The following is a 12,926-nucleotide window of genomic DNA, read 5'->3' as shown; positions in this document are numbered from 1 at the left end:
TAGTATTAATTTATATTCTCAGGAGTGTGTCCTCCACTTTCACTAATCATTCTTAAGTATTAAATGTTATGAGTGTTTTAATATATCATTCAAGAATGAGGTTCAACTTTTTTATACATGCATTTACTGACTTTAGTTTTTAGTTCCTTTTTTTGTTTGTTTGTTTTTTGTTTTACTTTGCTTGTTCAAGTCCTTAGTTTTAAAAATTGAATTGGCTCTCTGTGAGCTAGCACTCTCTATTCCAAATATACTTACCATATGACAGGTACTTTATTAAAAGTGAATACAAAATCTTGAAAGGAGGAAATCACTTCCAGGAACAGTCGACCTTTGGAGACTTGAACAATTGGAGAAGGACTCTTTAAGGTTTTTTGTGCTATGATAAATACTTTTGCCCTATCTTCTAGGCAAAAAGTAGCCATCAGACACTTTAAAGTAGATGAACAACAATTTTATGTTTTAAAAAGAATTTATAATAGCTTCGTGGAGGACAGCTGGCTACAGGAGCTACTGAAAGCCAAGATGCCAGTTGATGATTTCAGGAATGTACAGGAGAAATTATTAGGGCCTAAACTGAGGCAGAAGTGTGTTGAAAGATGTGCAGCATTCAGGACTTTTGACGATGCTGTTTTTGTTTGTTTTTTGGCTGTTGTGAGAAGGTGGAACCATTAATGTCCCATTGTCTGAGGGAGCAGCCAGAGCATATAGGATGGACAGGAATGAGTTTGGTTTAGATGGGTTGGGTAGGGGCTTGGAGGTGTGACTCAGTGAGAGTGTGTTTGCTTGGCATACACAAATACACAAGGCCCTGGGTTTGATCCTGGGGGAAAAAAAAAACATGTTGAGTGGGAAGATCCTTGAAAATTCCTGGGTAAGGCAGTGCAGGTAGTGTTTAGAAGTTGCATAAATGAGTCCGGATTTAGAGACATAGGGAAATGATAACATAGGTCAATTCATGGGAGTAAATAATTTCTGTAAGGACTAATTGCTCATCATCCTGACACTCCGTATGTAGCAAGTTGTTGGGTGTGGGGGTACATGCCTGACATCCCAGTTATTTGGAAGGCTGAGGCAAGAGGATCGCAAATTAAAGGCCAACCAGCGCAGCTTAGTGGTAGAACTCTTGCCTTGCATGTACAAGGCCCTGGGTTCTATCCCCAGCACTGGGGGAAAAAAAGAAAAAGAAAAACGAAAAACTGTTAAAGTCATAGAAATGGTTATGAAGCTACCCCCCCCCAAAAAAAAAAATTTTTTTTTATATTACAAATAGATTGGGGAGTTGGTTTCATTGTACCTTTCTCCTAAACATAATCCATGAACTTAAAAGCCAAGAATTATTGCCCTGTGAAGCAAAAGTTAATCTTGTATAATAGGAAGTAGGCAAAGTAGGTTTGTATCATTCACGTGTTTCCCTAGTGAGACTTGTACTCAAAAGATGGTTAGCTTTAATATCACTAAAATTATTTACTTTTTTGAGATAGGGTCTCACTATATTGCCCAGGGTGGCCTTGAATTCTTGAACTAAAGTGTTCTTCCTGTCACTACTTCCTGAATAGCTGGGCTGTAGGCGTATATCACTGTGTCTGACAAATACCATCACTTTTCAGGAAGTAACCATTTTATTTCATATAATGCCAGTTTGTGTTGAAATTTCTTTGTTTAATTCAAATAATCTTTTACAACTTTTTGTTGTTTTTGATTTTGATTTCATCAGGAGGATGAATTGCATCTAGTTTTTAAGTCTCTTACGTGCTTTTTAATTTATAATAGTGCCAAAAGTGCTTCTCCAAACAGTGTGTACATATCCCTGGGAAGTCTTGCGGCAGGCTTGGACTCACTCAGTAGCTCTTGGGTGGGGCCTCAGCTTTCCTGTGCCTGACAAGCCCCCAGCAATTCGGTGCTGCTGGTTCATACTGAGTAAATAGGCTCTGAAAAGTCCTTCCTTCTAGAGTTGTCTCATAGTTTTCTCCAAGCATCTTTTAGCTAACATTTGTTGAAACTGGTAGCTAAGTCTGTTAAGTTTGGTTAGCTTTAACTTCCTCATTTTTATCCCGTAAGCAATTCTTCCTGCATCTCATGAAGCAGTACAACATCTGATTGCCCCACTGTGAGTGATGTTAAAGTGAGCGTAAGCTCTGGGTGCCAGCCTCAGGTTCCTTCTCAAAGAGATGAGGCCTTTCTTCTGCAGGCTGGAAGTTACCTGTGGGGTGTATTTTGACATCACAGAGATGTGCAGTTCTCTAAACTGCTCACTACCAGTTTATAATTCTTTCATAAGATGTGTCACAAGAGGTAGAGTTGATGATTTTCAATTGTAATTTCTTCTATTTTAACTAATTGCCAAACTTTTATAAAGTAGCACTTTCATCAACTGGAACTGTAGTCACCAATGTCCATTGGAAAGATAGGGTAAATGGTTACTACTTCTCTTTAAACAATACTCAAAGAAAAAAGTTAGTATAAAAGCCACCCAAATGGTGATAGGAAGTTTTCCTCATTTTGTTTTTTAAAAAAATTACTGTATATAAACTTGGATTTTCGTGAAATCAGTATATTTCAGTCAGCATGTACTTAAACTGAAATTTTTAGTTTTTAGCTCTTGGGATCCCTTTTAAATTGCTGTCAGTCTTAACCTTTTGACCTTCAAATGACTGGTTACCTACTGGCCCCCATGGAAATCCAAATTTATTCTGTGCATTTTCTGCTCAAGATATAGAGCTGGTTGTGTCTTCAAAGACCCCTGAATGATACTAGAAACTAAAATGCTGGGATGTCATTAATTTTGGGCTTCTTGTTTCAGATGAAAATCTTTTAAAAATCATGTATTCATACAGATATTTTCTACTTAGTTTTAGCCAATTTTTATTTTCAACTCCAGGTTTTTTTCTTTTTTAGCTGTAGATGGACATAATATCTCTATTTATTTTTATGTGGTGCTAAGAATCAAACCCAGTGCCTCACACATGGGAGGCAAGCGCTCTACCACTGAGCTACAACCCCAGTCCCTCAACTCAATTTTAACCAATATTTTTATTTGATTTTGTACTTGAATTTTTTTTCCTTCCTCTTATGCTTAATTCTTTAGAGCCCTGACTCTCAAACACAAGCATTTCTTGGAATAACCAGGAGGGCTTGTTCAGCACAGATTGTTGGGTCTCCCATCCCTAGAGTTTCTAATTGAGCAGGTATAGGGTGAGACCTAAGAACTGAGCGTCTAAGTTCTCAGGTGATCTTGATGGTGCTGTGCTGGACCATACTTTGAGAGCCACTATGGTAGAAGATGGTTTTAGAGTAAAGGACTTGAGCCAAATTGCAGATAGCTTAGAAAATACAGCTATTTCTTTCAAAGTTGGAACATGAACTTTATATACTTGAGGACAGAATAAAGAAAACCAAGAGAAAATTGTGAAGAACGTGGAACAGAGCATATGTTTGGAAGTAAGAGGCACCCCAAGCTTTGAGGGCTTAGCTTTGCAGAGGAGAAGTCTGACACCTCAGGGTTCAAGAGCCTGAGAGGTGAGAGAACTCTCCTCTCATCACAGTGTAAAGATACTTGGAAGCAATTCGAACCCAATACTAAGCAGGTTTTTCCTGATAAAATTTTGTTTGGGGTTAGGGTGCTTCTTCCCCAGAGTTTTTTGTTTTGTTTTTTAAACTATAAAGTGACAGGTTAGCTAATTTTCATAAAGTATGGGTTTTTTGCTTAATAATTGTATTTTAAATCTACATAGGGAAACCTTAGTCAGAAACTTTTGAGAATGTAGCCTTATGTAATTTAACTTTTGTTTTTTGCTTAATGCTATGGATCAAAACCCAGGGCCTTGAGCATTTAGGGCATGAGTCATTGATACACACCAGTAGTTCCAACTCCTTGGGAGGCTCAGGCAGGAGGATCACATATGAGGCCAGCATAGGCAACTTAGACTCTGTCTCCAAATAAAGACAGTGGGATTTAGCTCAGTGATAGAGCACCTGTAGGTTCAGTCCCCAGTGGATCAAAAGAAAATGAAAGACTAACAGAAGGTATGTCTAGTCTTTCTTTTTTTTAAAGAAATTTCTACCACCAGTATTTTTAAAAAAGAAAGAGGACTGGGGCTGTAGCTCAGTGGCAGAGCACTTGCCTTGCATGTGTTGAGGCCCTGGGTTCAAACCTCGGCACCACATAAAAATAAACAAATAAAATAAAGCATTCTGTCCATCTACAACTACAAAAATTAAACAAAAAGAAAATTCTAGATGATTTTTCTTACTGACTCAAAATAGAAGTACTCAAAACATGTTTGTTTTCTCTTAAATAAATGCTACTAAGAATCTAATATAAGAAATAAAGGAAGAGATTTTTTAAAATATGCTTATGTGCATGGAATGGCTTTATATTGAATACTAATTTCCTTTTATCTGATGGCTCATTCCAGATAAATTTGTATAGTTGCCAAAAATTATGTAAACTGCAGGACTGCATTTATAAATTTAATTTTTTTGGTACCAAGGATTGAAACCAGGAACTCAGTGACATCCCCAGCCCTATTTTGTATTTTATTTAGAGACAGGGTCTCACTGAGTTGCTTAGTGTCTCACCATTGCTGAAGCTGGCTTTGAACTCGTGATCCTCCTGTTGCAGCCTCCCGAGCCACTGGGATTACAGGTGTGCTCCACCGCACCCAGCTGTAAATTTTAAAAATTCATTAGGAGCCAACAAGTATTTTTTGAGCTAGACATACCATACTTTTTAAACTATTTTTAAGAGTTTATTTGTGCATGAACATGTTAAATTGTAGAATTCAGGATTTTGCATGGTGTCTGCAATGGTATAGTTACCAATATCAGATATTTTTTCCTCAAAAAAAATGTTGCGAATTTTCATTTTAACTGGAGTTACCCTTGAAGGATTATCTTACAGGTTATTTTAAAAGCTTGTAGCTAGGTAAGATATTGTACCATAGATGTTATCCTTGCATGGTTGTGTGTTTGAACTGGTGATGAAGTTGAAGGAAGTGCTTTTGCCTATCTTTTTGCATGTAGTATAAGTAAGCTGGCAAGCTTAAGATATTCTCTCTCTCTCTTTTTTTTTTTTTTCAGATAAAGCTTCACCGAGAAGGCTGCCCAGGAAGCGGGCACAGAAGAGATCAGTGGGATCTGATGAGTAAATGTTCCTTTGTGCAACAATTCAGTCTGTACTTACCCTGCCCTAATGTTTTTCGGCCTGATGGGAATTAGTGCAGAGAAGCCATATCACCATAGAAGGCAACTACTACTTATGTGTGGACTGAGCAATCAGAGTCTGTGGCGATAATATTGCTGAAAATGCACTGCATTCGTTTTTCTAAAGTAACAAATTTTGGGGGTTTTTTTGTTTTTTTTTTTTTAAACCATTAAAATCTATGTGTGCGTGTGTATGTATGTGAGCAGTTGGTCTTACCAGAATCATTGTTGAACTGCCTGAAGCATGCCTTTAGAATACTAAGTATAATGCCATCTCTCTTCCTTGTAGGTACTTTTTGATTTTTATCTCCAAATACAATGAATATTTGCCTCCAATATAATTGTAGATACCCTGCCTTGAACTGTTTTAAGGGAAGAAATAATTTGTTTCTTCCATGGAATTGCTCAAATCCCAACTGATGGCACAAATTAGCATTTTGGTTGTGGTTGCCCTCTTATAATTAGTATTCTAAAGGCACAAGCAGGAGATGCTGCTTTTTTAGCAGTAGAACTGTTTTTGGTATTTTTATGTTGTTTATTATAATGCATACCTTCAGGAAACTTCCCATATGGATTCAAGGAATTTTAGTATCTCTTGAGCAACAAAATTGTGAAACATGAAAATTCTGATATTGATATATGAATCCCAATCCCACCCATTTTTTAACAAAAAGGAAATAGTACATTTGTGCAAACTGAGGAAGAGGTCTGGAATGATCTTAGACACACTTGGGTTTTTGGTTTTGTTTTTGTGGTCCTGGGATTCGAACCCAGGGCCTTGTGCTTGCTAATAAGCCCCAGCCCTTGTTTTATTTGGTTTTTTAAAGAGGAAATTTTGCTCTTCTTAGTAAAAGTACTCTTTTTTTAAGAAAAACTGCCTTGTTCTGCAGATCAAGCAGATCAAAGTGTAGGAACAGATATATTCCAACTCATCTTAATCTCCAAAAACATGAACTGGAAATTTTTAAAGCAGTCACACAGTTGTTTGTTATATAATATTTGGGGGATTTTGATTATTAATGTACCTTTTTGGGGGCGGGGGTTAATTCAGAAAATTTTAAAGTTTAAGCACTTAGGACCTCAGAACCAAAATTAAGTTGGACTTCATAAAATCCTTTAGGGACAAAAAGACTAAGAAAATAAAATCCTTTTAGTAGGATTTTATGTAGTAAATTAAGTTTTGGCACTATTGTCAGACTGGATAAAGGATAAATTAAAAGTTTCTATGAACAAATCCCTCCCTCCCCCTGGTCCCCCTTTCCGTCTTTAAGCCACATATTCCCGCATATTTTTTATAACCAAATAGTAAATGAAATTTTAGTGGCTCCTTAATTCCTGACTTCTGTTCACTCTCATCATCTTCAGTATAATCCCCCAACACACACACACACACACACACACACACACACACACACACATACACACACACATTTATGCCCACACATACAAAAAAAGAAATGATTATAAAAGAAAAAATATATAAACAAATCTTTTTCAAGCTGTTTTAAGTATTTAAACATCTGAGCCAAAACCAATGACGTTAGAAGTTATTGTAAATTGTTTTGCAAGTAGGGACTGAGATGTCGCATTACCTATATTGGCATTGATGGACTATAAACTTTCTAAACCTTTAATATGAAGTGTTTGAGTTTTTAATTGGGATGTATGTTCAGTAGTTTTATTTTGAAAAGTTTTGTGAGGTCTAAGTAACTTGTAATATAGGAAACTGTTCTTCCTCTCAAGGAAATTTTCCAGAATATTTTTGTTACTATCTAATTTGTGAAACTACTAGAACATAATGCAGTAAGGTGTAATTACAAAATTTTAAATGACCTCTAGAGAGTATTACTGAATATGTAGGCAGTACAAAACTGTACAGAGTTACAGCTGCCGGCCCTTCTCACTCCGAAGTAATTTGCCTTATATACCAGCCCTTCCATTTCTGAGGTTCAAATTAGTGCCCCAGAAATGTAGAATGCATTATTTGTTATGTTTTATTTTTTATTATAGATTGGTAACAGTTGAAAACTCTTAAATCCTCAGATGCCAGGGCTCTACCATAGCATCAGTAAGTATTTAGCAGAAACTAACTCCATAATGAATGGAATTCGATTCCACACATGGTTTGTTCAAGCACACTTAATAAGTAGCCTATTTTTAAATGTCTTTTTTAAATGTAAATACTTGGATGAAGTTTTCTTTGTTTTAATATATTCATTTGCTATACCAATCATGGTTTCAGAATTTACTTTATGAAAAGTTTGGTTTCAGAATCCGTAATATGAACTTAAGCCTCTCGTCTATTAATCCTGCCACCTCCACGTGTGGGAATGTGCTCACTAAGCATAGAGCTCGCTGTGGTTGTGTAGCTTTATTATTCTAGTTATGGTCTAGCCAAGTTAGGCACAGTTAGGGCTGGTCCTCAAAGCTTTGCCTGAGGAGAGGAAAGGTAAATAGGGCCTCAGAGAAGCCTACAGGGAGATGGTAGAAATCAGAAGGCAAGAAGCATTGACATGATGTTAATGAAGTTTTTAATCTTCATTAGAAAGTGTGACTTCAAGAGGCAGAAAAGGTATATTTAGACCTTAAGAAAATAAATAAAGAGCTGTTGCCTTAAAAGTGCATTTATGCCAGGTGTGGTGGTGCACTCTTGTTATCCCGGCAATTATCACAAGTTCAAGGCCAGCCTGGGCAACTTGGTGAGACCCTGTCTCAAAATAATAAATAAAAAGGACTGGGAAGTAGCACAGTGGTTAAGTGCCCTGTTTTTAATCTCAGTACCCCTTGCCCCCAAAGGAAAAAAAGGTGTATTTGTAGCACATATGCCTAGAATTATATTTTGGCTAAGTTGAGAAGTAAATAATATAACATTGAAATCTTGAATGACTTATTTTGGAGGTATAGTAGATGATATTATAATATGCAAGGCTCATATGTTATTATTTTGCAGTACAGGGATATTGGATATCCAAACCCTGAGTATGTAGAGAGATTTGCTTGGATAGTGCATTTAAATAATGAACAAAAAATTTTTTTTGAGACAAGGTCTCATCATATTAACTCAGGCAGGCCTCAACTACTAGGTTCCCCTGCTTTGGCCTCTGAAGTAGCTAAAACTACAGATGTACACCATTGCACCTGGCATGAGTTAATTTTTTTGCCAAGATTTTGATAGGCTATATCTTTGAATTTTCAGTCTTTACTTCCAAAATTAGATGTTGGTATAAACTTAGGGACATTTCTAGATACACTTGAAGTTACTTTCATGGTTTTGAATGGCATTATTCATAGCTACAAAGCTAAAGTCTATACATTTTCTCTTAATAAAATCCTATTTTCTTTGAACTACCATTTCCAGCTTAGTGAAGAACAAGATCCTTGTTATTCGGGTAAGTGAACTGTTAGGTTTCACTGTTAGTCTGATCTGTATATGAGAACATCACCCTTAAAGGATTTTTCTGCCTTTTGCTGCTAGGGGTTGAATCCAGGTACATTCCATTCCTGAGCTACATCTCCAGCCCTTTTTATTTTTTATTTTGAGACAGGATCTCACTGCATTGCCAAAGCTGTCTTCTAACTTGCCATCCTCTTGCTGCAGCCTCCCAAGTAGGTGGGATTATGTGGTGCACCACTGCACCCAGCCTCTCAGAGGATATTTAGGAAGAAAGAACAACATGAACTGACTTGCAGACATCTAAACAATTGCTTGAATTTTGCTTTGAATTGTATGAATGTTGCTAACTAATATTTATATAATTTTATCCTTTTTTGATTACACAAAAGCTTGAATTCTTAATGGTACTAAATTATATCACCTGATATTCTGGGAATTTTTGGTTGGTTGGGTTTGTTTGTTTTAGGGTTTTGGAATTTTTAAGAACAGAGTTTTGAGGGATGGAGTTGTGGCTTAGTGGTAGAGCGCTTTCCTGTCACACGTGTGGACACTGTGTTCCATCCTCGGCGTCACACAAGTAAAGATATCATGTCCATCTACAACTAAAAAAAAAAAGAAAAAAACACAGCATGGCCGGGTATGGTGGTATATGTCTATAATCCCAGTTTCTTTGGAGGCTGAGTTAGGAGATCACAAATTGAAGCTCAGACTGGGCAACTTGGCAAGACCCTGTCCCAAAATAAAAAAGTCTGGCAATGTGATAGAGTGCCCCTGGGCTCACTCCCCAGTACCTCAGATAAATAGAGTGATTAGGTTTGGACACCGTGTATAGATGCTTTTCAAGGAAGCAGAAAGAGAAGGGAACTCATGAACTAGACATCAGCTGTGTGCTGTGTTCTGTGTTCTGTTGGGCCTTGTCATTTACCATCCCTGAACCCTCACAGCTCACTGAGGGAAGCAGAATGTTCTTTTTCTATAGGTGCAGATCCCTGAATTTAAATAACTGCTCAAAGTTATCAGTTATTGCTTCAGAGTTGTCTTTTTCCTAAAATTCAGTGTTCTTTCTCTATTCCTTGTGTAAGTTGGAAATTTTATAAAAATCAAGCATTTGAACATCTTAAAAATACTTGTTTTTCAGGGCTGGGGTTGTGGCTCAGCGGTAGAGCGCTCGCCTAACACATGTGAGGCCCTGGGTTTGATCCTCAGTACCACATAAAAGTAAATAAATAAGATGAAGTTATTTTGTCCAACTACCACTAAAAAATAAATATTAGAAAAAAAGAATTTAAAAAATAAATTCTTGTTTTTCAGAATCCAGCAACCAGAAAGTTCCTATGACCTTGCTACTGAATATACATAAATGCATACATTCCACTCATGCCAGAGCACCATAAAACCCCAGTCTTCTACACTATTTTAAGTTGATTTGTTGTGGTATGTATATATAGTTATTTGAAACTGACATTTTATTTTTTTATGATAAATCCGTTACAGTACCCTGTTTATTACAAGACATACATACCTCTTTAAAGTAAAGACTGCCTCCCTGCTAAACAGAAGGGTAGTCTTTAAAGGCATCTTCTGCAAGAGAGGTCTAAAAAGTTGATTGGGTTTTAAGCTGTGAAGGGTTGAAAGATATCTGCATTAAGATGAAAGTGGGGTGTCTGCTTGGGTGGTACAGCCAAGTAGCACTAGATCTGTGGTTCCAGCTTAAGGCTTCTTTCTAGTGTCTTTTTCTTCAGTTATTGATTTCCCTTAGGCATGGTGGAATATTTAAAAAAAAAAAAAAAATCAGTATATTGTACCTGGAAAACACAGTGTAGCTTTCATCTCTAAATCATAGTCAAATTGTGTCTTGTTTGTACCTCTGCTGGCCCTTACGCACACTTACGGAGTACCTCTGACGATTCATCTTCCCTGATGGTAAACTGAGCCCTATATTTTGTTTGTATTTTTTATCCCCAGTTTCTAGTTCACAATTATGTGGAAATCCATTACAAGTGTTAAAAGAAACAACAGGAATCTCTGGGCTAGTTTTCACTTGTATTCTTCCCTGTGATTATAATGGCTTATAAATATTCCTGGTGATAATCCAGTAGTGTCATTGGCAGTTTCATCATGAGTTTGAAATCGTGGTATGGTGTCGTCTTATATGTTGAGATATCTTAAAATGTCATAAATTGTATGGTTCCATTAACCTTCAGTCCCCTGCGTAGAATATAGCCCAGCACAGTGGTGCATACCTGTAATCCCAGTGACTTTTGAGGCTAAGGCAGGAGGATCACCAGCCTTTACAACTTAGTGAGACCCTGTCTCAAATTTTTAAAAAAGCTGGGGATGTAGCTCAGTGGCAAAGTACCCCTAGATTCAATCCCTAGTATCAGGAAGAAAAAAAGTTATTTAATAGTTTGTTCTTTAATGATAGTTGTTTAGTAAAAGAAAAGAATGAACAAACTCATGTTACACTGCCTTGATTCAGATCCCAGCTCCCCTCTTAGTTGTAGGCAAGTTGTATAACTTCACTATGTCAGTGTCAGGTGCCGTCTGGTACCTGCCTCCTAGGGTTGTATGTCAAGTACTTAAACACTACCTAGTATGGGGTAAGCCGTGGGTGATTACTCTTATTGTTGTAAAGCACTGTGTTAAAGCAGCACCCCATGAAGCACAGGAGTCAGGCTATAGTATATGGCACTTTGGGGACTTCAGTGTGTAGTAATAAGTACATTCTACTAAGTATGCAAGCTGATGTTCTTTTTTGGCTAAAGGGTAAAAGTTGTGAGATGGGTGTGTAACATGGCTCGCATTGTAGATTTCGTAATGAATCAGATAGTAAGGCTGGCAAGGGGCATCTTTGTACTCAATCTGTTAGAGCCTGTACGTCTGGTGGATTCCTTTTCAGAATGTTTGAAGAGGCTACCTGTTTTCCAGTCATGCTCTTGGTGTTCAGCTGATCTCAGAATTTCTTTCAGTATCAGACTGAGCCTCCCAGAGACAGTCTTATTTCTGAATAAATTGTTTCCAGAAGTCATACTGGTCTGTTAACCTGCCTTAAATTTGTCAAAACAGGTGCTTACAGTCTAAAGGCACTTTGGGAAGGACGATGAGCGATTCCTTAGGCCAGGAGAGTGTTCAGGGTGAGCTGTCCAACACTTGCTCTGTGCTCCTTCATATATTTTCACGGTGTCCTCTCAGCTCCCCTAGAGGACCCTCTTGTTCCCCAGGAGCCCTGCAGCTCCCATTCTTCACAGGGGGTCGGTCTCAGCAGGGGTTGGCGTGAGGAGGCCTGGGCTGGGCCGTGGCGCACAGTAGCCTCACTGCATTCTAGCTGCAGCTCGGGCCTTGCTTGGTGCTTCATAGACCTCGAGAGGCTTTCTATATTTTTTTCTGCTGACACAATCCAGAGTCAAGAGACATTTGCAGATACTTTGGACAAGTTTGTAAAGACCTGTTGCCATCATTCATGATAGAAAGTAGAAAGCTGTTGACCCCAAGTACACATGAGAACGGGTTTTCATCCCCTGGATCTCCTGAGCAGTTTGTTCAGAGCTGTGTGCTTTTTAAGGTCATGTGTTGAATACTTTGTCCTGTGACCTTTTCATACAGATGTACTTGTAGGTTTGACTATTCAGGTCGAGGGCACGCTGCAGTGGGGACATCAGGCCTAGAGTAGCTGCTCGCTGCTCCGTACAAAGCCAGGTCCACAGGCAGTACGGTGGCTGAGGTCCACTCTAATGGCAGCAGGAGGGTGTTGTCCTGTTTTCTTAGTTGAAGTCTACCTGAGTAGCAGACAACTGGTGTGATCCAAGGCCCCTGCCAAGAAGTCCTCATGTTTCAGGAACCACTAGGGAGAGTGACGACCACCTGGCTGACAGCACCCTCAGTCCCATCTCAAGGAGCAGCCCTGCGTGAGCACTCGTGGTCCTGTCCACACACAAGGACTGTGCTGTGTGGCCACGCTCCCAGAGTGCACAGAGCTGTGAGTCTTGATGGCTGAGCCTCCTCTTCATTGTCACAAGCTCCTGTCCCTCACAGGTTCCAGGAGGTTCTTTTTCTCCATTGCGTAAGCCTCCTTCCCCCGATCCTCATCTCCGGCTCCTTTCCTTTGTGCTCACCGAAATGGAAACCTTCCTGAGTCTTCAGGATTCTCCGTCTCCATCTGCATCCCTGCCTTGTTTTTTCTCCCCATTTCTCAAAATACCTCCTTTTGATATTTGGCCTCTTTTTTTTTAGGCTTGAAGTTCCTTCTGATTCAGCTTCTGCCCCCCAAAGCCTGCTCTTGGATCTCATGGCACTCTGCTTGCCAAAACCTTCTTTGCTCTCAGTTCCCCGC

General features: G+C 38.6%; 1 protein-coding gene across 1 annotated transcript in view; it reads left to right on the top strand.

The window, feature by feature from the left end:
- Positions 1-12,926, top strand: part of Ssr1 (signal sequence receptor subunit 1) — a 36,763-nt gene that overhangs the window by 14,981 nt on the left and 8,856 nt on the right. The window contains exon 8 of the mRNA XM_076859160.1: positions 5,080-5,143. Within this exon, the coding sequence (XP_076715275.1) occupies positions 5,080-5,143 (64 nt within the window). The remainder of the gene's footprint in view (positions 1-5,079; positions 5,144-12,926) is intronic.

Source organism: Callospermophilus lateralis, chromosome 6, assembly GCF_048772815.1.
Source record: "Callospermophilus lateralis isolate mCalLat2 chromosome 6, mCalLat2.hap1, whole genome shotgun sequence".
NCBI classification, from domain to species: Eukaryota; Metazoa; Chordata; class Mammalia; order Rodentia; family Sciuridae; genus Callospermophilus; species Callospermophilus lateralis.
This window is presented reverse-complemented; position numbering and strand designations above follow the sequence as displayed.